We start from the raw sequence: 26,707 nt of genomic DNA, 5'->3' as shown, positions 1-26,707 counted from the left end.
CTTTAGTAATAAACCTAATGAAAACCATTGCTTATGACCATCTCCTGACTGACTTCTGTCATGTATAGAATGAACTGAGGAAAGTGTATTGGAATTTTTCCACATTACTTTGCATACAATATTACATGTCATTGGTTCTTTAAATACTTTGAGTTACTGGGACACTTGTTTCTAGTAATTTTTTTAAACTAATCTTTCTTCCTAGGCAAGAACTGGTGCAAGGAAAATACAAATGGGGGATGTAAATACATGTGTCTACCAGCTCCTCAAATCAACAGTTACAGTCCCAAATATACTTGTGTGTGTCCACCTGGAATGGAGTTGCTAAAGGATGGACATCATTGTGGAGCAGGTATAAGAACAGTGTAAAATGAAGTATTGTAGATGTTAGAAATTAAACATGGACAATGTGACAAGTCGGGCTGCAGCACCTACAAGGAAACCAGTTATATTGAGGAACACTTGACTCCGGGACTATACTCGATGGAGTTTAGAAGGATGAGGGGGGATCTGATCAGTGTTCTGAGTTTCAACCTGGACAGAGGATGTTGGCAAGATATTTCCATTGACCGAGCACCCAGGGCAGAGCTTCAGAGTAAAGCAAGACCCTTTAGAACTAAGGAGGAGAAACTTCAGCCAGAGTAGTGGTATTCATTTGCCACAGAAGGCTGTGGAGGTCAGGTCATGGAGTACATTTCAAACAAGTTCTTGATTGCCAAGGGGATCAAAGGTTCTGGGGGAGGGTGGGAACAAAGTTGGGGTTGAAAATATCAGCCATGATTGAATGAAAGAGCAGATTTGATGGGACAAATGGCCTAATTTCTGCTCCTATCAATGGTCTTGATGACTAAAAGGCACTTCCCAATGCAATATGACCATTTTTTCAATTTCATGTAAAGAACCATTTCCACTTTAGTAACAATGCTAGACAGTAGTACACTAACTGAATTTAAATTTTTTTTATTGACTAGTCAAAACAATCTGTGGAGTAATGGAGGTCAAATGCAATGATGGACAATGTATACCTGCGAGGTGGCAATGTGATGGTGTAGCTGACTGTGATGATGGATCAGATGAAAGTGAAGGAGTTTGCTGTAAGTATTTACTGGAGGCTGGAATAGTTATTTTCTAAGGTGTAATTTTTGTTTCACTTCTGAATCAGCTGATCTCACATGAATTTACTGTGGAGCAAAGACACCTGCTTGTTTCCTTCACTATTGAATGTCCTTCTCTTAATGCCTCCTTTACTTGATACATGTATATCCTCTGTCTTGTTCCCCACCTGCAACCCAATTGTGGTGTCTTCAGTGAATTATGCTTCATTCACACTTTAAAACCAATTCCTTGATCAGCGCTGGCTCAATTGTAAAATTATGGCTTGGCATTAACTTGGTCAGTCATGGCAGATGGGGATAAATATTCAAGTGCTTCCTAATGTAAATGTGCTACATAATACTTGCTATTGTAGCTTACAGCACACAGTTGTCCCCACACCTCCCAGTTTTCAAGATGAGCTGGTTTGAGTAAAAGCTTGTTAATCCTTGTTCCCCTGAACTTGAATAGATAGACAACTATGTGGGGGTGGAGGAGAATTTTTTTTTTTGTCCTGTTGCTTTCAAAAGTAGTTGAGAAACTTTCTCAATTTAAGCATAACGTGGAAAAACAAACTATGGGTAGAGTAGAAGCCCAGAACAGTGTTTCTAATCAAGCTGGTTAGACATCTCAGGAGCATGTGGTACTTGGACTTGCCCCTCTTGCTCAGAGGCAAGGACATTACCACTGCATCATAGGTGCCCTTAAAAAAATCAAAGAACTACTTGAATCTACTATCTTAAGAATGACATCGCAAGTCACTGCAATTTATCCCTTCAGCCTTGTGACCATTAGGCAGGTGGCTTATTAATCCAAAGACTTGGTAACCTTGATAACCTCTGCAGGAACGAACCAAAAGGAGCACAGTGAGGACACTCATTTGAGTTAAATGGGCAAGGGGCAATTTGGATAATGCCAGAGTTGCTGTATCCTTGTCTATGCTCATCGTGTGCAGTGTTATGTTTCAAGATTAAGAGCATATAGTAAAAGCTTTTTTTTCATCTGGTCTAAACTGTTGCTCAGTTTAGTGAAAGCTGAGCACTAATGAAGTCTCTCTCTTAAGATCTGACAGCATGCCCCATTGGAGAAATTAAATGTGGTTTGGAGTCTTTTCGATGTATTCCAGTTTCCTGGAAGTGCAATGGTATACTAGATTGTGATGATGGTGCTGATGAGGAAAACTGTGGTAAGATTTTAACATGTACAAAATATTCACTGCCTTCTGTCCAAAAGCAAAATGTCATCTAATGATCCACTGCCCTGGGAAGGAAAGTCTGATGGGAGTGATACCTGGCCACACATGGTTATGGTTGTGGTTGTTGGTCAGTCAACTCTGCTCCAGGGCATCTTTTGTAGGAGTTTTTTAGATTAGATTAGACTTAGTGTGGAAACAGGCCCTTCGGCCCAACAAGTCCACACCGACCCGCCGAAGCGCAACCCACCCATACCCCTACATTTACCCCTTACCTAACACTATGGGCAATTTAGCATGGCCAATTCACCTGACCTGCACATCTTTGTGACTGTGGGAGGAAACCGGAGCACCCGGAGGAAACCCACGCAGACACAGGGAGAACATGCAAACTCCACACAGTCAGTCGCCTGAGTCGGGAATTGAACCCGGGTCTACAGGTGCTGTGAGGCAGCAGTGCTAACCACTGTGCCACCGTGCCGCCCTCTGGTTGGGTCTAGGACACTATATCCCAATCATCTGTTTCAATGACCTTCCCTCCCCAAGATCAAGTGGAGATGTTCATATCATTTTGTAACTCATTTGAAGTAGTCTGTTCAAATGCATCAAGAACTGGACAATATCCAGACTTGGGCTAATAAGTGACCATTGGGATTCATATAAGCAGTAACCATCTAAAATGAGAATCTAACAATTTCACTGAATTATCATCTGTCCCCCACTATCAATATGCTAATGGCTACTATTAACCAGAAACTGAACTGGGCTAGTTGCATTAGTGGCTACAAGAGTGATCATAGACTAGGAATATTGCAATAATTCACCAACTGACCAGTTTCAGGGAGTCTTCTATCTACCTCCTCTAGGAGTGTGATTTGAATACAATATTGAGATGCACTGCAGAAAATCAAAATCCTGAGACAACATATTCCAAGTCTCTTTTTAGTAGAAGGACAACAGACCCTCTGGGAAACTCTCCACCTGCAAGTTCCCCCACCCACCACGAAGTCACTCGCCATCCTGATTCGGAAATATCTGTTTTTGTAATAACATTGGGTCAAAATCCTGGAGTGCACATGGATTGTGGTGAGTCATTAGTTCGCAACTAGAGATAGGCATAAATTCTGATGGAGCCTGTGATTCCCATAAGTGAATAAAAAAAACTATGACCCTGCCTCGGCAATCATTGCCAGTGGAGAATTCCAGAGACTCGTTACCCTCAGGAAATACCTCCCTCGCCTGTCTCCATTAGTGATCCCTTGCTGAGATTATGCCATCTGGCCTTGCATCAATTTATTTCTGTCCTGTCAGCCCCCTAAAACTTGTATGCTTCAATTAAGGTCACCACTCATTCGTAACTCCAATGAATCCAGGCCCTTCCATAACAGGAAGGAGCCTAGCAAATCTTCTGGACTGCCTCCAATCTCCATTGGAGAATGAGAGCAAAACTGCTCAACATCTCATTAGACTGAATAATACCTCTTTTTTTTATATAGTCATAGTAAAACTGCCATATTTTATAATTCATTCCCTTTGACATGGTCAATATTCCACTTTCTCACTGAACCCATGCTATCTTTTGACTCATTCCCAAATCCCTCTTGTTCCATAGTTTTCTGGCAATAAATGAATTTGAGAGAAAAATTCCAAAGGGAGAACCTCACATTTTCCCACATTCTATTTGTCAAGCTTTTGCTCACTCAACGTTTTCTATATCTCCCTCGCCATCCTCCTCCAAGAGTGCCTTCCCACTTATTTTTATCATCCACAAACTGAGCAGTGGTGCATTCACTTCCTTTGAAGCTTGCAGGTGGAGAGTTTCCCTGAGGGTCTGTTCTCCTTCTACTAAGGAGACTTGGAATATGTTGTCTCAGGATTTTGAAGCTATTCCTATGCTGTAAATTTATGGCACCAGCAATGATCTTTGGTGCTCCTTTTGGTTGCAAGTCACCATCCTGACAATGCCTCCCTTGTTTCAACTGTCAGCTAACCCTCTCGTGTACTGCCACTAAGATGATAGGCACATTATTTAACCCATTTCTATTAGGAAGGTAAGCAGCTTGAGCCTACTGTGCTTCAATACAATCAGATATTAATTTTGATCTTCAAATCTACCTTCCCACCTGCTTCCCCTATTCTTTGATTCCTTAAGACTATTTTGGTCTCTATCCCATCCTTAATATTTAAAATATGGTAGACACTGATCCCAATCAATAACCTCTTGGATCACTACATAGAGGTGGTTTGCCGAACCTTTTACCCAAAAACCCCACCCCCACTCTATCTAATGAAATAGAAATCCTGTTGATGCAAGCTAGTCCCTGTTTCTGTTCTGACGGTAACCTGTTCTATGTTGGAGCTCAATTACAAAACTTGATGGGTGTAAAATTTTATCCAGGCTCTTAACTATATAGATAAGTGAGCCATTCTACTATTAAGCTGGTATTAAGCTAGATTTTCTTATTTGTCATTTAGATTTTAACATTAATTTCATAGTTCCGGAGCCTCCAGTTGATTAAGTTTTTATTGCGGCTTTTGTCTTTTTTTTAAACCCTCCAGGCCAGATTACCTGCAGTCCAACAGAGTTCACTTGCTCCAATGGCAGATGCATTTCCAAGAAGTTTAGCTGTAATGGTGATAATGACTGTGGCGATGGAAGTGATGAAAGAGGCTGTCTACCAACTTCCTGTGGCCCACATGAGTTTCAATGCAGTCATTCTTCAGAATGTATATCCTTGAGTTGGCTGTGTGACCACAATGTTGACTGTGCTGATCAGTCTGATGAATCCCCAGACAGATGTGGGGGCATAACAGCTCCACTTGTCACTTGCGCTCCTAATGACCACCGGTGTGGTTCGGGTGAATGTATTCACCAGAAATGGTTTTGTGATGGAGACGTTGACTGCAAAGACGGAAGTGATGAAGTAAATTGTCGTAAGTGATTTTCAGTCATAAAGTTAAGGAAGTGAACTGTTATAAGACCACAAATATTGAAGGTGATTTTGTAATAGACTCCACTGTCTCAGAATGACTGAATCAAGGGACAGATTGGCTGCCCAATTGGGATCTACATGCAATGTGTATGATGGAATTTATCTTTATCTACAGAAAATGCAGCACCAGCATGTTAATTTGCAGTGATGCAATGGTTATCAACACTTCACCCATCTACATATTTGGAATATTCTCAAATCCCTGGTATTAAATTACCATTTTTGCAGAAAATGAAGTGTTTTGGGATGTGTAGAAGTTGAGGGGCATAGGTCAGGTAGCTGGGTAGAAAGTTTTTAACCCTTGCTGGAAGGATCTGTGACCAGGGACCTACTTGAGGTAAAGGGCAGAAGGTTTAAAGAGGAAAAGCTTTTTCACCAAAGGGTAGTGAGAATCTACAACTTGCCACCTCTAATGGTGGAAGAGGCAGAAACCTCCAACACTGAGTATTTAGATGTGTTTGTGATGCCAAGGCTATAGGCCAAGTGTTGGGAAGTGGAATTAGAACAATTAGACTTTTGACCAGCACAAACTGAGCCAAAGGGCTTTTTTCCTGTGCTGGAGGTCTGACAAATGAAGCTAGAGATATTTCATTCATGAAGTATAATGGAGTTTAGTGAGAAGATCACAATTAGTGGCCTTTCTCTGTTTGAGTCCAGGTCAACCTTCAGACTGTTGCCAGGAAAATTGGTTTGATTTTCAGACCAAAGCAATGTTGGTCTCTTCCAAGCTGCAAATGTGTTGCTGGTCAAAGCACAGCAGGTTAGGCAGCATCTCAGGAATAGAGAATTCGACGTTTCGAGCATAAGCCCTTCATCATTATTCCTGATGAAGGGCTTATGCTCGAAACGTCGAATTCTCTATTCCTGAGATGCTGCCTAACCTGCTGTGCTTTGACCAGCAACACATTTGCAGCTGTGATCTCCAGCATCTGCAGACCTCATTTTTTACCCATTGGTCTCTTCCAATACTAGACTGAGGTAGAATTACTGCAAGTGGATTTTTGTTTTAAAATAGCTTAGTATCAGTATTTGTGAAAATTGGCATTGCTTTCAAAAGTTGAAAGATGCCATGTAGATGCAACTCTTAGGGATACCTGAAGTGAGTATACAGGAGGTAAATCATTGGGATTTTTTCCCCCTCAGACTGCAACAAGATAACTTAGATTAAGATCCTCGGGCAGCACTCCCATTCCTTTTCGCACTGCTCCCTTTCTCAGTCTGCAGCTACTCTCTCTAATTGATCTACCACTTTGGAAATACTTCAATGGTCTATCACTATGCTGTGGGGATATAGAATTCCAGGCATTCACTACCCTCTCGGAGTGTATACATTGCATGGTAAAGGGGTGCTCATTCAGTGTCATGTCCCCTAGTTTTAAGCTTGCTGTTAAGTGACAGCAATTTGGCAAATTTTCTATTAGCACCTTGCTCTTCTGAACTTTGGGATGTTTACTGTTGTCTTTCATGAAAATGAAAGCAAAATATGGGGTTAAATTATCTGCCACATTGTGTTCTCAGTCTTTCATTGCCTCCTCTGGAAGTCCCACACTCCTTTAGCTGCTTTTATTTATTCTGAAGCTCTTTAAATTTCTTTCCAATTTACTAACATTTTAAGGTTCTTGCTCCAGTAAAATTGCCAGTCCTCTGGCCGGCCATTACTGTTTTTTTTTACTGTTTTGTATCTTTGGTTGTTTTTTGGATATGCTCTGGCCACTTTTTTTTGACCAGACTAAATTTTGCTGAGCACTGATATGTTGAGTGAATGTAGTCTCAACCAGTAGAATGGATGAAGGAATTAGTCAAGTGAATAATGCTATTGACTGCAAATGTATGCCATTTAAAAGGTTTTTCCTTCTCATGCAGAGGTGAAATCACTAGGCCAAGAATCCAGCAACCTAGCAAATGTCCTGGGAACCTGTGTTCAAATCCGACCACAGATTGTGGAATCTGAATTCAATAGTATCTGGAAATAGTCTGGTTAATTTGAAAGGGAAACCCATCTGATTTGCCTCTTATTTGCCTGGTCTGGCCTACATGTGACTCCAGACCCACAGTAATGTGGCTGACTCCCTCCTGCCCTCTGGGCAACAAATGCTGGCCTGGCCAGTGATGCCCATATCCAATGAATCTTTAAATTAACTCAAACCTTTGCAATTTTCACACATTTCTAGCATTTGAGGTTTTTTAAATTCTAGTGGTTTAGAAACTAGATACTGCTACAAAATTAGTATTAAATAGTACAAAATCTGCATAAGTGCATCTTTACAATTTGCTAGTCAATTTTGTATATTGCTAACTGTTCAGACTGAAAACAGCACAATGTTTACAACATGAATTGCACTTTAGAAGTGTTCTGAAAGAATTTGTAGGCACACCTGTTTTCACAACACGCCCAAACCAACTTCTTAATTACATTAACGTTTTTTTGTTAGCACCTCCAACATGTGGACCTGATCACTTCAGATGCAGTGATGGTAGCTGTATCCCAGGACACAGACAGTGTAATGGAATTGGTGATTGCCCAGATAGAAGTGACGAAAACAGCTGCAAGAAAGGTGAATACACTCTTGTAACTGTATTTTTAGAATATCACTGATACTTGTACAAGTATCAATTTCATGCTTTAACTTTTTTTGACAGTTGCTGAGTGCACAGGACCCATGGATTTCAAGTGTCAAAGTGGTGAATGTATTAATGTATCACAAGTCTGTAATCAGCAGCAGGATTGCAAGGATTGGAGTGATGAACTCATTGGAAAATGCAGTAAGTGTTTTGGGACTAAAAGCTCAACTAACTTCAAACATTTTTTTCAATAAACAAAGAACTGCAGTTGGTGAAAATATCAAACCTAGGAAGAGTCACTGGACCTGAAGCATTAACTCTGATCACTCTCTCTCCTCCAGTGCTGCCACACCTGCAGAGCTTTTCCAGCAAACTTTCTGAAATTTTATTCCTTTAAGTCCACTTTTTAACTCCTTTGACAACACCAGGTTAAACCTTCTTGCTTAATTTAAAACCAGCAAACAAAGATTTATCCAGTGCAGTAATCTATAAAACTTCAAGTGGCCAAGGACTATTTAAAGTAAAAATTAACTACTTTGTTAAAAGTATAACAAATAATTAACTCTTTACTATTCCTTACTCTAACCTATCTGTTATCTTTTTTTTAATCTGGTTTAAAAACCCTCCATTAAGATTTATAAAACAAAACTAATCTCAACCAGGCAGCTTTCATTCTTCTATTTGGATCTTCCTGTGTGTTAGGGATCTTTGTCTCAGGTTACTGATTGAAAAAGTATTTAAGAGCTATTTTCAGGCGGTCTGTTTACTTTTGGGCTTGTCAGTTCTCTTAACTATTCAATTTTCACTGGTTTCATACCTCCAATGCATTGGATTGTGTCATTGGCTTTTAAGATTGTCAATATACTCTATACAAACTCAACTGGAGTTTGAATTGTTCTTAGGGTATAATTTTAAACTGGTCGAATTCTAATTTTTGTCTCCAGGCAATGAGCTAATTGAGTTGTTTGACCAAGTGTTGCCTTTATTGAGCACTTGCTGTTGTATCCAGTAGTTCTGCTGCTTTAACTCTAAGTACACCCACTTGTTAATATGCTCCTACAATATTTGTATGACTTGTGGCTCTAATCTTTCCTAAGCCTCTTGCACTTGAGTTTGGCATGTCAGACTTGAACCATGTTCTAGTGCACTCTGGGAACTGCCTGCTGGGAACGTTTTGGGATCGCTAGCTGCCATAACTTCTCTCCTTTTTTTTCAATTTATTATCAATCAATTTGGGATTGTAGTGGGACTTGAGCCTGGGCCTTCTGCCTGGAGGTAGGGACACTACCGCTATCTCAAGCCCCTAATATTCCTTTTTTTAAAAATGTTTTTGGAGCAGCTGGGATTTGAACCCAGGCCTCATAGCCCTGAGGTGGGGCTGGTGTCATAGTGCCTTCAAATGATCTCCCCCACCCCCGTGCTGTTGTTGATATTCTGTTCATTCATTCTTCCTCCTTGATGCTGATGTTGATATCCTGTGTGGCTAATCAGGTGGGAGACCACTGCTATACTTTTAAAAAGGCACTTGCTTTGTCAGTGTAGTTTATTACTTGATAGCAACAGTTATAAAAGTTAACTGTTTTTGGCTCCTGATTTATGTAGCTCATCCTGCGATGACAGACCTGTCTCTACAGGGATCCCAGGCTCCTGGAAAAAGGAGCAGGACTGGGCCTTTCAGCCTCGTTTCATGATTTGTGGCTTTAAGATCTAACTCAGCATGTTTCTTCCCACCTCCAATCTATTTTTCATCCCTTTAGCCCCCAAGTGCTATATCAACTCCTCCCTGAAATTCTATGATTTAACCCTGACTGTGTTCTGTGGTAGCAAATTCTACAGACTCACTCTGAAGAAATTTTCCACCTCAGTCCTAAGGCTGTCTCTTCGTTCTGTGTCAGTCCCACTAATGTTTCTGGAATTCATGTGACTCCTGACCCATACATTGACTCTTAACTGCCCTTGGAAGTAAAACCACAATTTGCTAAAAAAAAAGCGCAGCAAATCTGGCAGCATCTGGAGAGCAATCAGTTAATGTTTTGAATCTAGTGATCTTTCCTCCAAACATTAATGTTGGTTTCTCTTCACATGCTGCCAGACCTGAGCTTTCCTGGCAAATTCTGGCTTTATTTCTGATTTACAAAATCTTTTTTTTTTGGTGTGCCTTCGTGGGCTAACTGACAGACTGGTAATCTACTGATCCATAATGTTCAAATCCCACAATGGCCAGCAGTGGACTTTGCCTCAGGATTTGAGTTTGGGATGGTTGTGCATTTTCAAAGGAAATAGAGATTTCAGGCTGCTTTATGGGGGATAGTTGGAATGGTGTAACACTAAAACTCCTAATGTATCTGTGGATCCACTGGAGCAGGTTTGAAGGGCTGAATGGTGTGGTCTAACTGTTTAATCATTTGGGGGTAGCCAGCATGCACACGTTTCTTTTTTTTTTAAAAAAAAGTCCCCATGTTTGTTTAGTTAAGCAATGTTCATTTTAAATAAATTAAATTTGCTTCCTAACTGCTTTTCATGCTACTCCCTTTTCAAAAATTCCACCATCGTATTCCCAACATCCCTCCTCCCTACCTTTTTATCTTAGCCCACTTGGCGCACCCTCATTCCTGAAAAAGGACTATGCCCGAAACATCAATTCTCCTGTTCCTTTGCTGCCTGACTTGCTGTGCTTTTCCAGCAACACACTTTTAAGCTTTGATCTCCAGCATCTGCAGTCCTCACTTTCTTCTTTGTTTACAAACATCCTGTAATATAAAATTAGTAATATGTAATCCAGGAGAATTGTGCTGTCAATTACTGAATAAACAATAGATTTAAGCTGTACACCAATAAGAGCAATTAACTCCTTGATGTAATCTATTAAGGCAAAAGAACAATATGCTGTTTACCTTTATCTGAAATTAGTTGCCTATAATTGAGCTAGAGCAATTAGGCAATCCACAAAGGTAGAACTGTGTAGCACTAACATGAAAATTTCAGTATGATAATCATTAATGCCTCAGGAGATTGAGGCAGCCTGTTCTGGAGTACTGTGCAGTTCTAGTTACCCTGTTATAGGAAGGATATTAACTCGTGAGGGTTTGGAAAAGATTTTACCAGGATGTTGTCAGGAATTGATGGTTTCAACAATAAAAATAGACTGGAACCTTCTTCTCACTAGAGCATAGGAGGTTGAGGGGGGTGACTTTTTTTACATTTATAAAGTAGTGAGGCATAACTAAGGTGAATGACCAAGGTCTGCTCTTAAAGTATGGAAGTGCAAAATGAGGACATATATTTAAGATGAGATTTTTAAAAAGAACAAAACTCCTAGTGGTTGACCTGTGGAATAAATGGAGGAAGTAGTGGATGCATTTACAATGTTGAAAAGATAGTTGGATTAGTCCATGAATATGAAAGGTTTGGAGGGATATGGGCCAAATATTATAGACTAGACCACTCAACATTCTTAAGCAGGCAGTGCCAACTACGACTTTGTAATTTTGTTTTGGTAAGTGTGCAGTGAAAATTACCTAGATTGAGTTAGCTAGGTTGTCTACTTGATTTTAAACCAACTAGTTCACAAAAACATGCAACAAAACAAAGAACAGGATACAGAACTCCACCTATCCGGCTAGATTTAATTATGCTGTTCTGAATAGATGTCTCAGTCCCAGTATAAATAAAACCTATGCTTACAGGTTGAAGTTGAAGGGCAGAAAGTGCTTTCATACAGCTCCCTGCTGAACAGTCAATCAATTCAAGACTGGACTAAAACTGCTCAGCTAGCTAGAGAGCTAACCACTCCCCTTTCATTATACAGGTCACTTCGAAAATATGACCACTTTGGCCTGAAGTCTCATCTTTTACATAAACAAAAGGCCTCTCCATATCCCTTTCATCTTTGTACCAAACCAGATTGATTGGAGCCCAGCCTCGTTTATTATCCCTTTTTTTTGAAAAAATCAAGGACAGGCTCCTTGAGCTGAAAATGTGTTGCTGGAAAAGCGCAGGTCAGGCAGCATCAAAGGAGCAGGAGAATCAACATTTCAGGCATGAGCCCTTCTTCGGACTCCTCCTTGGATGCTGCCTGACCTGCTCTCTTCCAGCAACACATTTTCAGCTCTGATCTCCAGCATCTGCAGTCCTCACTTTTTCTCCTCGACAGTCTCCTTGAGCCAAGTAACAGCCTTTAAGGGACAAAAGGGACTAACTTTGTGTCACAAGTGCAGGGGAGGTGGGACTAGCTTAGTGCACATTTCAGGATAGGCTGGTCAGACCCAAAGCTGTTTGTGCTCAGACTCTTTAAAAACATCATTCCAATGGATACTGTTGCAAAAATCAAGGTATTTGCCACTGCAGTCCCATGTGCAATGGGGTTTATTTCCAATTAGTAACATTTTAATCTTAAAATAACTGAGCCAGATAGATGCTATGGGAGAAGTGATCCCTAATTACTGAAGGAATGCACCAATAAATTCCTTGTTCACCAGGACAGAGATACTTTTGCTGGATCATGTTTGCTGTGCTAAATGATGCCAACAGCATGGGTTCAATTCCAGCACTGGCTGAGGTTACTATGCAGGATCCTACTCCACTCCTTCCCTCTGAGGGGTGGTGACCCTCTGGTTAAACCACCCTGGGTCATCTCCGAGCAGCCCTATGGTCTGGTAAGACCAGGCTAACTTTACAAGTCGGCCTTAATGCTGCATGGTACTAGTTAAAGCAATGTATTAATTGGCAGTTGAACAATTGTGCAATTTTAAAGAGCTGATTTTCTTGTCTAGATGAAGTGAGGAGCATTGATTTTAACTGGCTGCCATTCCAGGGAGTTGCTGTTGACTGAACTAGTGTAGCCATATCAATGCTGGCAGAAGGAAGCTCACTTCCTGGCTCCCAAAATATATACAATCTACAATGCTGGATTATAAATCACATGACACCAGGTTAGTGTCCAACAGATCTAAGTACAAGCTTTCAGAGCACTGCTTCAGGTAGATGGGAGGGTAGGATCATAGGACACAGAATTTAAAGCAAAACATTATCATGTCACACAATTGTGATACATTGAACAAACCTAGATTGCAGTTACCCCATTCATCTTTTAGAATGGGGTTGCAGCTTTTGATGTAAATCCCAGAACTACCAAGTCACATTCCCAAGGTAACTTGAGATTTGATTTTAAAGAGTGACATCTCTGCTCAGACAATGCATTTGAAGATGTGACGTTAGTCTGTCTGTATTCTGATCTTTAGTCAGACCAGTTCCATTTCCAAAAGTTGCCCCTCCATATCAGTGGGTATATTTCCCATTGATCTGGATAAGCACAGGCTCCAATAGCACTTACCGTTCAGCACAAAGCAACCTGCCCATATCCATAAACCCTCAGTTCCCCTCCACAGAGTGTGTACCATCAAAATGATGCTATATAAATGGAGTTTTGGTAAATGACTGCTACCATCTACAAGTGGGAAAAGTGTCAAATATTGGAAACAACACTTGCAAATTGCCCTCCAAACCTAACACCATCCCCTTCCTCCTGAATGGCATAGTAGATGGGTCTATACTGAATGGACTGCAACAGTTCAAGAAGGCAGCTCGCTATCACTTGAGGATAACTAGGGATGGGAAATAAATGCTGGTCCAACCAGTAATGCTTATCCCGTGAATGAGTGTGCCAATAGATTGGGCAATAGGAAATAGTGGAGTGAGATTGGTGGGAAAAGTGGCTGATTCTCTGCAGCAGAGTCCCTACAGACCTCTTGGGGTGTTTTTTAGTTGGAAAAATTTGCAGTGGCAAGGGAGGGTTCTGTGGCCATGTTCATATTCCTCAAACAGGAATGAGGAGAGTTCTGAGAAGCAAAATGCTAAATTTTAAAGCCGTTTTTAAAGTGGCAATCTCTGGGCTGCTACCTAAATCTTGTGCAAATTGGTAAAGGGTGAATATAATGAATGTGGTTCAAAGATTGGTTTGGCAGGAGTTTGGATCTGTTACTTGAGGCATTGACACTAGCACTGGGAATATGAACACACTTTGCAGAAATACTTCCACAGGTCTAACAAAATCTGGAGAGTACTTAGTCTCGACTCTTCAGGACTGGGGAGAGTGGGATCTGTAATATTGGGGTGGTCAACAGCCTGCATTATGCTAGGACTGGTGTTTTGAAACACCGCTAGGGAAGTACAGCTCCTTACGGGAGGGGTAAGGGATTGTTAAAGAAATGGATTAAGGCATACAGCAAGACATAGTATGGAAAACAAAGGTGAGAATGGGAAGAAGGGACAATTGAATATATCAGTCAAGACACATTTGTTGTCATTGTAGTGTATCTGGACTTGAAGGTTTAAATTGTGAGGAATGTCTATTGATTAGGCTTGTTTTCTCTTCTCTTAGTTTAGCTTCCAGGATGATTGGGTTAGTGCCTAAAGAGATTAACAGGAGAAGATGGGGTAAATAAACTATTTCCATTGGGGATCCTAGAACTAGGGAGAATGAGGGCCAGACCATTCAGGAGAGATGTTGGGAAACACTTTCTCACACAATGGAAGAGGTTTGGAACACCCTCCTACAAAACAATGGATGCTAAATCTGTTTTAATGCTAAAATCTGAAATAAAATGTCTTTGGCCCACATCCCTAAAACTGAAAAGGTAAGCATATGGAGTTAGGCTACTAATCAGCGATTAGTACTGAATGGCCTAATCCTATTTTGTAAGGTCTCCATCTAAATACAAATGGTACTAATGTAAATGAGCTGTGGTCATGTGAATAAATATTGATCCTGCAGATTTCTCGCTGACAAGGATTGGGCTTTGTATATTGAGGTGTATGACATCTGAGAATAGCAAGACCATAAGAGGAACATAATTGGGCCATTTGGCTCAGGGCCCTAGCTCCTATTGTTTCTCAATTCCCATTTCACCACCTGCCTTCTCTGTAACCCTTAATCCCCTTAGTTATCAAGAATCTATCTCGTGGATAAACTCGGTGACTTGGCCTCCACAGCCCTTCACTGTGGTAAATTTGTAAAACTAATTGCAATCTGGCTGAAGAAATTCCTCTTGGTTCAAAAAGGTCCAGTTAGAGGCTATACCCTTGGATCCTATTCTCTCTTAATGGAAGCGTTGTCACATCTACTTGATCCAGGCCTCCCTGTAATTCCAAGTTTGTCTCCACTCCATTGATTGAAAGAGTCCTCAGCTGCCCCTTTTGTGTGACTAGCCCTCTATCCTCTGATTCTTGTGAATCATCCCTGGACCCCCCCCCCCCCCCCCCCCCCCTCAACACCAACATTGCCTTCCTTGGATACAGGGTCCAAAACTGCACTCTACCCTTCCAAAACTAAAGTAGAAGGATGTAAGTATAAAGTAAATAAGCATAATTATTGCAACAGTCTGTGTACTTCCTCATTCAGGAGATCAGGATGTAGAATTTGTTGGGTGGAGAGAAGGGATGATTGGGAAAGATCTCACTGACCAGGAATTTGCAACTCTCCGAACAGTCGTCATGGATGAAGAATATATTAGGTCCTTTTTTTTGAAGTTATTTGCAATTTGATTAAAGGAATGGCAATCAGATTGGTGATGGCCTTTCATTGGAAGCATGTTTGAATTGCTTTTTGGAGCAGCATATTCTGCATCTGACCAGAAAGCAGATTGTAGAAGACCTATATTATGGAATATGATTGAATTAATTTATTTCAAGCCAAATGGCAGTATCCAAAATATTACATCCAGTTTGAAAGTTCAAATTCTCCTATTCAGAACATGGATATGAAAGTTGCAGTAGCTGATGTGAACTAATATTTGGCTGGGTGATGGGCCAGAAGAGGAAATACAGATGTTCAAAGGATATTAGATACTCTGTTCCTACTATAAGTTCCTACCAATTTCAGGGCATATATGATACTTCTCAATCACTACACACTCTTCAATGATTTTTAATTGAATTGAGCATCTATCAAATGAACATTTTATTCTGGTTACTTTTGATCTGGGAATCCACTTTGCATTTGTATTATATTTTTAATATGGTGACAATACTCAGCATCTGCAGGTTGGTCTGCTGTAATGTAACACTGTTCCTCTGCAGTCCTGTGCTTAGAAAGTTGATCTGTTCAAGATCAGCATTTAAAAAAAAATGTAATACCAGTTCAGTAGAAAGTTGTTGTTCAAAGGGTCCACAATTTGTCATTATGGTCTTTGTTAACGAAAGTCTCATAACAGAAAAATCTAAGAATTGCATCTCCAGATGCTGTGAGAACTGTTTTGAGCATTCCCTGATATTGTAGATGTCTAGTATCTTCCATACTCAGTTTTTTTTTTTTGTCAATGTACAATTCTCAATGTGTAAATGTCCATATTGGATGCAGGAACCAAAAGAATCAAATAGTCAGTTACAACACATCAGTCCTCAGTGTATCCTTTTTTTCTTTAGCAGGAGCAAGAATGATAGCAGCATTTGGACTGAGTGATCCTGAGGAGTGAAGTACTAAATCTTTGTTTTTGTTTTAGATGTGAATGAATGCTTGCTCAATAATGGAGGTTGTTCTCATCTCTGTCATGATCTTGTCATTGGATATGAATGTGACTGTCCTGTTGGCTTTCGATTGGTTGATCGAACCTGTGAAGGCAAGTTGGAACTGCTTGTGCTATAATGGTTTTTGTCAACTGCTTTTGAATGAAAGCTTCATGAATTTAAATGTGTTGGTTTACTTTTAGACGTTGATGAATGTCAAAATTCTGGAACGTGCAGCCAGATTTGTGTGAACTTGGAAGGAAGTTACAAGTGTGAATGCCATCCTGGATATCACATGGACCTGACTAATTCCATTTGCAAGGCAATAGGTAAGACTCGGCACAATTTGCTCTTAAAAGAATTGTTGGTCTCAAACTCTGCAAATTTTCTTTAACAGTTACAATTATTTTAAACTGGTTCCCTAGTTAAAGTCCCTGTTCTGTTTGCCACCTCTAATTACCCCCTGTATCTTCATGCAGTCTCATGCACAAGATCACACAGCCCCCCCCTCCAGTTAAGTCTGCCTTTGAGTAAATTTTGGTGCATTTCACTGCTGCCCCCTACCCCAGCCATCTTTTGGACACTGAAATGTTTTAAAATGCCTGTCTCTGATCATCCACTGTTTCTTGGCCTGCTCTGGATCACACTCTCATCTCCTGTAATTAGTCTTCAGTTGGAGGGACTGATTTTTGAGAGGAGTGTTCTCGGTGGAATTTGAAATGAACGTGACTATAATCCCTCTGATCCTTAACTGAGATCTTACTAATCCAGCTCCTAGCTAACTTGCTGCTGGAGCTTCTAAGATGTAATCAATTTGTTTCATTATCTAAATCGGATAGAAAAGGGTGATCGATATGCAGACCAAAATAACAAGGAAATCTACATCCTTGCTATGTCCTGTCTACTGACCCACAACAAATGGAGCTGATTGTTAATTACTTTCTGAAATGGCCACTCCACTCAAGTTAGACAACAAATGCTGACCTTGCAGTTAATACCCACAGCCCTTAAAGAAGAATCTAATTATAAATTTTTAAGTGTCTACAGAACACCAATGCACTGCAGTGATTTCCATATCTTCACTGTCTCCTGCTCGACTGTAAAAGTTGTTTCTCCCACCACCATCTTTGGATAACTTCCTCTGTGTTCATGTTTAACATCAAGTAAGCATTGTAATCAGGATACTTGCAACAAAAATCAATAAATCCTTTAGGGGGAGAAAATCAAATATTTCATGCTACAGTTTAATGGTAGCAGGGATGTATCTACTTTTGCTGTTTGCAAATGAATGTTTTCCTGAAGACAGTGAAACTAAATCATTACTGGGTGTTTAAGAATCAAATGTGCAACAGATCATCCTTGCAGTAGAATTGTTTAAAACGAGCTGCATGAATGTGTTTTACTTCTGAACAGCAAGAATAAATAAGTTGGGAACATTCATTGGCAATAAATGAAACCCTCCAAATGGCTAAGTGGCTGCAGGCCAGATGGGGATAACCTATTAGCTATAAATTTGTTCAATGTGATGGAGTAAAGGATATGGTTTCATAGGATCTATAATATTCAACATCACTCTAATTTAGGTTTGTAGAGACCATTTTTAAGATTTTACTGATTTTTGAGAAAAACTAGATTTCCTGGCAGTAAATAAAAAGGCCTGTTGTGATTGTGTTTAAAATTGTGGATTATTCACTTTGCTATTGCAAACCCGGCACAGGAGAGGAACCTTATTTGATCTTCACAAATCAGCACGACATCCGGAAACTAGGACTGCATCGTTATGAGTACACCCAGGTTGCCATGCAGTTGAGAAATGCTGTAGCACTGGATGTTGATATTGCTGAAGACAGAATTTTCTGGACTGAATCAAGCCAGCACGCAATTCTTAGGTAACTTGTCGCCTTGAACTTATTCTGCATTGCAGAGTATCAAACATTTTGTTACTTTTGGGCAATTATATGTAAAAGGCTGGTTACTTGTTGCAAATGTGTTTTTTTTTAAACTTATTTGAAACGTAGTTGTCTTCAGGCACTAGTCAAGAAACTTGTTTGAGATGCAGTATGCCAAACAGCAGTTCAAAACACATCTCCTACGACAAGCTAGTTTAAAAACTAAACTGTAGATGCTGGAAATCTGAAAACATGGTTGGAGCATCTCAGCAGGTCTGGACAGAGTCAACTGAGTCCAGTGACCCTTCAGGACATTCTCTATATTGACTCTGCTTTCTCAACATAGATGTTTCCAGACTTGCGGAGTTTGTCTAGCAAGCTTTTTTTTAAAATCACTTCTTCCTCTATCTCGGATCTACAGCAACAAAACTAGACGTGGAATGTAACACCAGTGTTTTCCTTTTACTAAATAGCCTGGGGTTTACTGATCAGACTGGGCTGAGTTTAAGGATAAAACTGTGCTTTCCATGAGAAATATGGACTCAGTCATACAGCACAGACAGTCTCTTTTTTTTGTCAAACTCATCCAAACATCACGAGAAAGTGAGGACTGCAGATGTTGGAGATCAGTTGTGTGGTATAGAAAAGCACAGCAGGTCAGGCAGCATCTGAGGAGCAGGATACTGGCTGACCGAACATCCAAATCTGACTTAGTCCCATGGGTCAAATGTTGGCACATCCTCCACTCTGGCTATTTGTATAGCACTCCATGTCTTTTAAATTTTGCAGTTGTACCCACCACACCCTTCCACTGGCAGTTTGTTCTATGCTGTGTGCGTGTCTCTCTCCTGAGGTCACCCTTCAGCCTCTGGTACTCCATGGAAGGTGGCCTAGCCTTTTCTTAGACTCCAACTCTCCAGGCCCAGGAACATCCTTAGGCCTTGAGTGCATCCTGTAGTTTAACAACTTTCCTATAGGATACCAGAATTGTATTTGATATTCTAAAAGTAGCTTCACCAGCACACTATACAACCACAAAACCTCCTAACTCAAACACATGTTTTGATCCTGAATGTCAGTATGTAAAATGCTGCCTTCACCCTGTGACTCTTACATGACTGCAAATAACTTAATGCACTGATTTTGTACAAATTGGGAACATCGATATAGTTACCAGCTTGACTCCACTAATAAACATCAAATCCAACTGTCAGGACTTGAATACATCTTAGCTTTTACTGGGGTGCTGTGCTGCTGTTCAGAATCAGTTAAAACTCAGTCTTTTTCTGTTTGGGCACCAACATTGTGGCATTAAAGAGTAGGAGTTTATCCACTGCCCTGAATAACTTTTGCTTTCAGAGGCCACCAAAGTAGGTCAGTTAGTCATGTCTTTTAAGACACCATGCACTCCAAGTGTGCCATGCCTTGAGTTTAATGAGACAATTCAAAGTTGTTTTTCCCCTTTTAATACAATTGGAGTCTAAACCAGTAACTCTCTTCCAGTATGTCCATGAATGAAGGGGAACAATCGTCTGTGATTACCAAAATTGAAGATGTGGATGTTCCAGCAGGAATTGCAGTGGATTGGATCTACAAGCATATCTATTGGACTGATTGGGGTTCAAAGTCCATATCTGTGGCCACATTCGATGGAACTAAAAGGAAGACACTCTTTGACACTGAATTAAGGGAACCAACTTCTGTTGCAGTTGATCCAATTACTGGGTACTGGTCTTTGTACTCTCTTTAATGTGTAGCTTGTGAATATGTCTGTCTCCTGAACAGAATTGTCATGATCATGTGGACTTGTAAATTCTAAAGCTGCTTATCCAGCCTTTTGCCCTTTTGACTATTGTAATCAATGGAGAGTGGAAAGAGAAATTACTCCCAAACATATCCCAAATCTTAAATCCTACAATCTTTACAATGTGGGAACAGGCCACTTTGGCCCATGGAATTCAGTCAATCTGAACAGTATTCTACCCAAACCCACCCCTTCACCCCTATCTTTGTAATCCTGCATTTCCTATGGTTGATCCACCTAGTCTATGATCCCTGGACAATAAGGATATTTTAGCATGGCCAATCCAGCCAGCCAGCATATCTCTGGCTGACTGTGTGGGAGGAAACTGCGCCTGGAGGAAACCCACACAGACACTGGGAGAATGTGCAAACTTCAGTCACCCAAGAGTGACTTTGAACCTGTAGCTGTGAGGGACAAGATATTTTGGAAAACGTTATATATTTTGTCCTAACTGAAGGACTGATTTATAAAGAAGCCAGATTAAGAATATGGTGAAAAAAGAAATCCAGGCCTGGCTGGAATATCGCCCAAATTTGAGTTTAGTAATTATGTACTAGTTCTCAGCCAAAATCTGTTCTTGCTGGAAACTGTTTGGCTAAACCTGTTTTATCTTTACTGTGAAAATTGTATGGCATGAGGCTTCCCAACTGCCTTGCAGAATTAACAGTTCATTGCTTGAACTTCATTTAATAGTCAAAGTTTGAGCTCCTTAAAAACGGTTTTTGTTTTGAAGGTTTATGTACTGGTCAGACTGTGGTGAACCAGCAGTGATTGAAAAAGCAGGAATGAATGGTGCTGACCGGCAGCATCTTGTGACCAAAGAGATTCAGTGGCCAAATGGCATTGCACTTGGTAAGGATATTTCTACTGGGGATTGAAAGTGCATAGATGCTTTTATTGACAACTAGCTTAACCTGAACTTTGTCCCCAGATCTTGTGAAAAGCTGCTTGTATTGGGTTGATTCAAAGTTGCACACAATATCAAGTGTAGGTCTGAATGGCCAGGATAGAAGAACAGTGTTGTGGTCATTGGAATTCCTCATTCATCCTTTTGCTGTCTCTGTATTTGAGGTAATGCTTTATTTCCCATCCATTTTATTAACATTTTCCAATATTATTCTATTTAAAGGCATTTCAACTTAGTGAAATGGAGGCTTGCTGACTGATCCTTGTAGGATTTAAACAACATACTATAAATTCACTGACTTTTTACCCAAAGTGTCTCAACACCAGGTTGTAGTACAACAAGTTTGTTTGAAATTGCAAGCTTTCAGTGCTGTTGCTTCAGGTAAAATTTGATTTTCTTTCAAATAAACCATTGGACTAAATCTGGTGTAGTGACTTTTGACTTTTTTTGTCCAGCCCAGTCCAACACTGGCCTCTTGTGGCTACCATCTTCATTCCTTCTATGGAAAAAAAATTGGAAAATCATTTAGAACAGATCAAGATTAATTTAAGTGAAATGCACTCGGGAAAGGTACTGAGATGTCTAGATTATGTCTCCATGCTGAAAATGATCTTGTTCCAGGACAATGTCTTCTGGACTGATGCAGCAAGCAAAACCATTTATGGAGCCAATAAGTTCACAGGAGAAGAGGTGAAGGTGTTGGCTTCCAACCTTCATAAGCCACGTGACCTCACTGTTTATAATAAACTGTTGCAGCCATCTGGTAAGTTTTTTTTTATTAATAGATTTCAACCCACAAATTCCTATCTGCACTCCTCTCTTTCTTAATGGATCTAATCAAGCTCTCTGGGGAGGATGGAGAGTTAGGCATTGCAGCCTCTTGATCCTGCTTTGTCATCTGGAGTACTGAGCATGTTTGGTGCCCTTTTTTTAAAATTAGCACTTCATTGGAGGTAGTTCAGAGAAAGTTTACTTAAGATGAACCCTGGTATACAAGGAATGTCTTGTGAGCAAAAGCTAAACAACGTGGGACTCTACTCGAGTTTAGAATTAGTTTCTCATTGAAACAGTCAAGCGGTTTCTGCCGCCTTGGTGAAGGCAAAGGTATTTGTCCGCCCCTGCATGGGACAGTCTGGGACCAGAGGGCATAGTCACTGAAGAAAGGAATGCCAATTTAAGATTCAGGAATCTGAAGGTTGTGTTTACACAGTCCTGGTCACAGCTATGGGGAACTTGTGTATTTTCATGATGTAAGTTGTTGATTAGTCATGGAATTGATGGCTATGGGCAGATTTGGGAAAGTGGATGAGTAATATTGGATCAGCCATGCTCTTTAGTGGGGAAGGGACTGAACAGCCTACACCTCTTCCTATTTCTTATATTGCAGTGAAATCCTAGCCCCACACTTAAATCAACTCCTTGTTTCAGGTCTTTGCAAATTCTTTTTATCGTCCAGCCACTTGTTTAGTTCTATTACTCTATTAACATACTTTTGGAATCCAGAAATTTCAGGACTACTTCATTCTCACCTCCCCTAGTGTTGACAAAAGTGCTCCTTTAAGGAAAATACTTCAGTTTCTGCCCCTTCATCTTTTTCTCTTCCTAGAACTCGCCTTGCTGGGCAGTGGAAGTGGTTTTAAATTCTCCTCACTCAGTGGACAGTTTGTACTTTTTAAGACTTTCTTCATCATGCAGTAGCTTGCCAACCCAACTTGAATTGTTCTGGGCAGCATACTTTTTATTAATAGACCTTCATTGTGCTCTCCCTTGGTTTCACACTACTTTATCCAAATAGTATGACTCCATTTCTACATGAATTGGTCTGTACTTTTTTCCTAGGTAAAAATTGGTGTAATAAAAGCTTAAAGAATGGCGGCTGTGACTTCATGTGTCTCCCTGCACCTTGGTTCAACAGTCAGTCACCAAAATATACCTGTGTGTGTCCATCTGGGAAGGAACTGGAGCTGAATGGAAAACACTGTAGAATAGGTAAACTCAATCAATCTTTAATAGCTAGCACCAGCTTTTTTGTATTCCTCCTTTAGAATATACAGGGAATCCACTGAAAATGAAGTGGATAAAGTATTTGAATTTTTCATAACTGGGTTAAACAGGCTGGAAAGGCTTCATCCAGTGAGATGTGGTACCTACTATTAAATTTTGTAAAACTTTCATTGGGCAATAAAAGTTGTGAGGGAATTTAGGATCTGAAATCATCAACTTTGTTCTCAAACACCTTCAAATGGTTGGTGCAACAGTGACTATGGTGTAAAGGCTACACCAAGAAATTGGGATAGTGAATTCAATACAATTAAAAATGTAAAGTGGTGGTAATATCCTTGGGTAACACTTAGTGTCATGGAGTGACACTCTGCAAAGCATAAACATCACTGGGCAGAGACCGTTAAACATCAGTGGATTTCAGTGACTAGTTATATCTGGTTTTGTGTATGTAATATGAAAACAGCTCTACAGAAGTGCCTGAAACCAGTTCTTCAATCTGCCTTTGTGAGCAGTTGGTCTTGAACCCAAACTATATAACAAGGGTGAGTTGCCAGGCCACAGTGGCCTGAAATGACCAAAACTCTAGAGTTTTTAGTTCCCGACTACCATACATACAAACTTTTTTAGTTCACTGAATTGAAATGGTGAGGCAGATAACTGTTTTGTAAATAGAGCAGCATATCTTGGATAGCTATATTCAGACATTGGTACAATTTGCTGCACTTTTTTTTTGTATTCATCTGAAGTTGTGATTTCCATCAAATTTGTGCAGTTTAGTCTCCATTTTTTGAAGGTGAATTCTGGCTTATTTTCTTAATTCTCAATTCTATCACCCTTTAAATCTCTAAGATGTCCTCTTTTTTAAATGGTTGAGGTTCAAAACTCTAAATCTGGAAACTGAGTCTTCAAATGTATGTGTAGTGTAACTATCAACAGTACAGAAGGATGCTGTTTCCACCATCATTCTGATGTGATCTGATTTACTTGATTCTTGCTTTATTTCAATTTTTTATGGCAAACTAAAGCACTTGAAATGTCAGCATCATATTGAAATCAAATGTGTAAGATGACCATTTTGATTGCCTTAAGGATAGAAGTCAAAATACCTGGAGGATGAATCTGGTCTACATATTTCTAGCTTTTGAGCAGAAATTCAGGCCTGGCTCTGGCTTCCATTGAGTCAAGTAGGATGTAGTATCCTGATCACTCCACTCTCCTCCAGTTGGCTTGTTTCATCCTGCAATATTAGACTGCTCAGCTGAGTCTTTCCACGTGATTCCATGAAGTGGTTTAATTTGGACAAACGAGGGCCTTTGTGCTATGTGCTCCATGACTAACTTTCTCAGGACTGTGGGATGATCTTGAGGGTTGGTGCAGACTCAATGGGTCAAATGTCCCCACTCCCTGCACTATAGGGATTTGAAAAAGTTAGAATCGCATGTTTAAGATGCAATAGGTAATATTTTTCTCTTCTTTTTTCTCAGCAAATGTACATCTATCTACAGCAACACTGTCTACTTTATCCTCCAGTACCATTAAATACCCATCAACTGAACAGCATACTGAGACTTCTAGAGGTAATGTGATTAACTCCTGATGCAAAAAAGCAACCTGTAATATCAAGCCAAATAGTTAACTAAATTAGTGTAATTGGCTCACTCCACAATTAGCATTATGTAAGCAATATCGTGTGCTGCTTTCTTCCCCAATGGGATTAGATTTAAGAATTGGAATGTGGCTTTCATTCTGTTTCTGTAGGGAGAGATTCAAGCATTACACTTGATAAAGTCAACAAACCAGAGAATGGCTCTGTGGCTGGTTGGATTGCACTTGCCATTTGTAAGTATTTCTAAATGGAAAACACACAAGCCTCCTCATCTTTAGAATGTCATATAGTTGCCTTAAGGATAGAAGTCAAAACACCTGGAGGACAAATCTGGCAAGGACTGATTTTAAGGATAGTCCAACATGACTTTGGGGAAAATTTGTCCCTCAAACCAGAGGTGTTTTTGTTTTTTTTCTTCTTTGGAGTAACAAGATTGAAGACAGAGCAGTGGATGTGATCTTTTATGGACTTCAGTAAGGTCTTCAAGAGTCCTCATGCTGGACTAGTTAACAAGATTGGATCTTATGGAATACAGGGAGAACTAGTTATTCAGATAGTTAAAAATCAAAGCTACAGCCCAACAGGTATATTTGGAAGTACTAGCTCTCAAAAGCTATACTCCTGAATAAACCTCTTAGACTATAGCCCGGTGTTGTGATTTTTAACTTTATCCACCTGAGTCCAACACCAGCATCTCTGCATCATATTTGGATATGCAACTGGCTCAAAGGTAGCCAGGGTGGTGCTGGAGGGTTGCCTTGTCAGACTGGAGGGCTGTGACTAGTGATGTGCCACAAGAATCACTGCTTTTTGTCATTCAGTGATTTGGATGTGAACATAGGTATGTTTATAAGTTTGCAGATGACACTAAAGTTGAAGGTGTAGTAGACAGTGAAGGTTACCTCAGTACAATGGAATCTTGATCCAATGGGCAGAGAAGTGGCAGATGGAGTTTAATTTGGATAAATGCAAAGTGCTGCACTTTAGAAAGGTGAATCAGAGCAGGACTTAATGGTACAGTCCTGGAGAGTTTTGCTGAAGAGAGACTGAGTGAAGATTCATAATTCCTTGGAAGTAGAGTTGCAGGTAGATTGATTAGTAAAGGTATTTTGGTGTGCTTTCCTTTATTGGTCAGCATTAAGTAGAGATGTTGAAGATTATGTTGTGGCTCTAGAGGACATTAGTTTGGCCACTATTTGAATACTGTATGAAATTCTGGTCTCCCTCAATCAGAAGGATGTTGTGAAATTTGAAAGGATTCAGAAAAGATCTCCAAGGATGTTGCCAGGGTAGAGGATGTGAGCTACAGGGAGAGGTTAAATAGGTTGAGGCTGTTTCCTGGAACATCAGAGACCAAGGGGTGACCTTGAGGTTTATAAAATCATGAGGGACATAGGGTAAATATCTCTCTCCTCCAGCGTAAGGGAATTCAAAACTAAGGGCATAGGTTAATGTGAGAGGAAAGATTTGAGACCTGAGGGGTAGCTTTTTTCCCTATGGAATGAGTGGCCAGAGAAAGTGGTAGAGACCAACTTCAAGATTTAAAAGGCATCTGGATGGCTAAATGAAAAAAGTTAGAGGTGGGACTGGACTATTTTAGGATATCTGTTTAACATAGATGAACTGAATTGGAGGGTCTGTTTCCATGCTATATGACTGAGAATCTATTCTGTTCCTTTTGAACTGGAGCCTAATTTATCACTTCTGTATTTCAGTACTCTTGACCATGGCTGTTGTTGCTGGTTACCTGAAATGGCAAGACCTGAAGAGGAAGACTCAGCAGAGCATGTATTTTGAGAACCCAGCCTTTGAGGGTGATTAATTTTTTTTCCAAAAGGCAAATAAATGCAATTTTACAAACTTGTCTCAACTGTGTTAGTTGCAACAAATGTCACTTCTAGCTTTCCCATTCCAATGAAAAGGTGACTGTCTTTGGTCTGGAGTTTTTCATGCAGTCAGTATGCTTTTGATTGAAACGAAAGCCACAACTAAGATGAACATTGTAAACAACCAGTTGCTGCTTCATTTTCAGTGGTATCAGCTACTGAATCCCCGCTACTGAATCCCCACCACTAATCCTGGAACACCAATACTATATCAATGTTCCAAAAGCAGATCAGAGACTGAGTTCTGAGGTCAGTAACATCCCCTGACTC

At 40.2% G+C, this 26,707-nt stretch overlaps 2 protein-coding genes across 2 annotated transcripts in view; both read left to right on the top strand.

The window, feature by feature from the left end:
- Positions 1-369, top strand: part of LOC132826282 (prolow-density lipoprotein receptor-related protein 1-like) — a 64,103-nt gene extending 63,734 nt beyond the window's left edge. Inside the window, exon 40 of the mRNA XM_060842063.1 lies at positions 206-369. Coding sequence (XP_060698046.1) covers positions 206-369 — 164 coding nt within the window. The remainder of the gene's footprint in view (positions 1-205) is intronic.
- Positions 370-384: 15 nt separating this feature from the next.
- Positions 385-26,373, top strand: LOC132826278 (very low-density lipoprotein receptor-like). The gene is made up of 17 exons (XM_060842050.1): positions 385-595; positions 972-1,094; positions 2,156-2,278; positions 4,844-5,218; positions 7,710-7,832; positions 7,918-8,040; positions 16,338-16,454; positions 16,545-16,670; positions 18,059-18,230; positions 19,734-19,955; positions 20,768-20,886; positions 20,966-21,105; positions 21,563-21,704; positions 22,781-22,930; positions 24,430-24,522; positions 24,704-24,784; positions 26,267-26,373. The coding sequence occupies exons 1-17, from the start codon at positions 385-387 to the stop codon at positions 26,371-26,373; spliced, it is 2,547 nt and encodes an 848-aa protein (XP_060698033.1).
- The last annotated feature ends 334 nt before the right edge of the window (positions 26,374-26,707 follow it).

The sequence above is a fragment of the Hemiscyllium ocellatum genome, chromosome 2 (assembly GCF_020745735.1).
Source record: "Hemiscyllium ocellatum isolate sHemOce1 chromosome 2, sHemOce1.pat.X.cur, whole genome shotgun sequence".
NCBI classification, from domain to species: Eukaryota; Metazoa; Chordata; class Chondrichthyes; order Orectolobiformes; family Hemiscylliidae; genus Hemiscyllium; species Hemiscyllium ocellatum.
Note: the sequence above shows the minus strand (reverse complement) of the source record. Positions and strands in the feature narration are given on the sequence as shown.

Coding starts and splice junctions, on each gene's coding strand:
- LOC132826278 (XM_060842050.1), top strand. CDS start 385: ATGTTAGAAATTAAACATGGACAATGTGACAAGTCGGGCTGCAGCACC. Junction 18,231..19,733: donor AGCCAGCACGCAATTCTTAG/GTAACTTGTCGC, acceptor ACTCTCTTCCAG/TATGTCCATGAATGAAGGGG. Junction 21,705..22,780: donor TAAACTGTTGCAGCCATCTG/GTAAGTTTTTTT, acceptor CTTTTTTCCTAG/GTAAAAATTGGTGTAATAAA.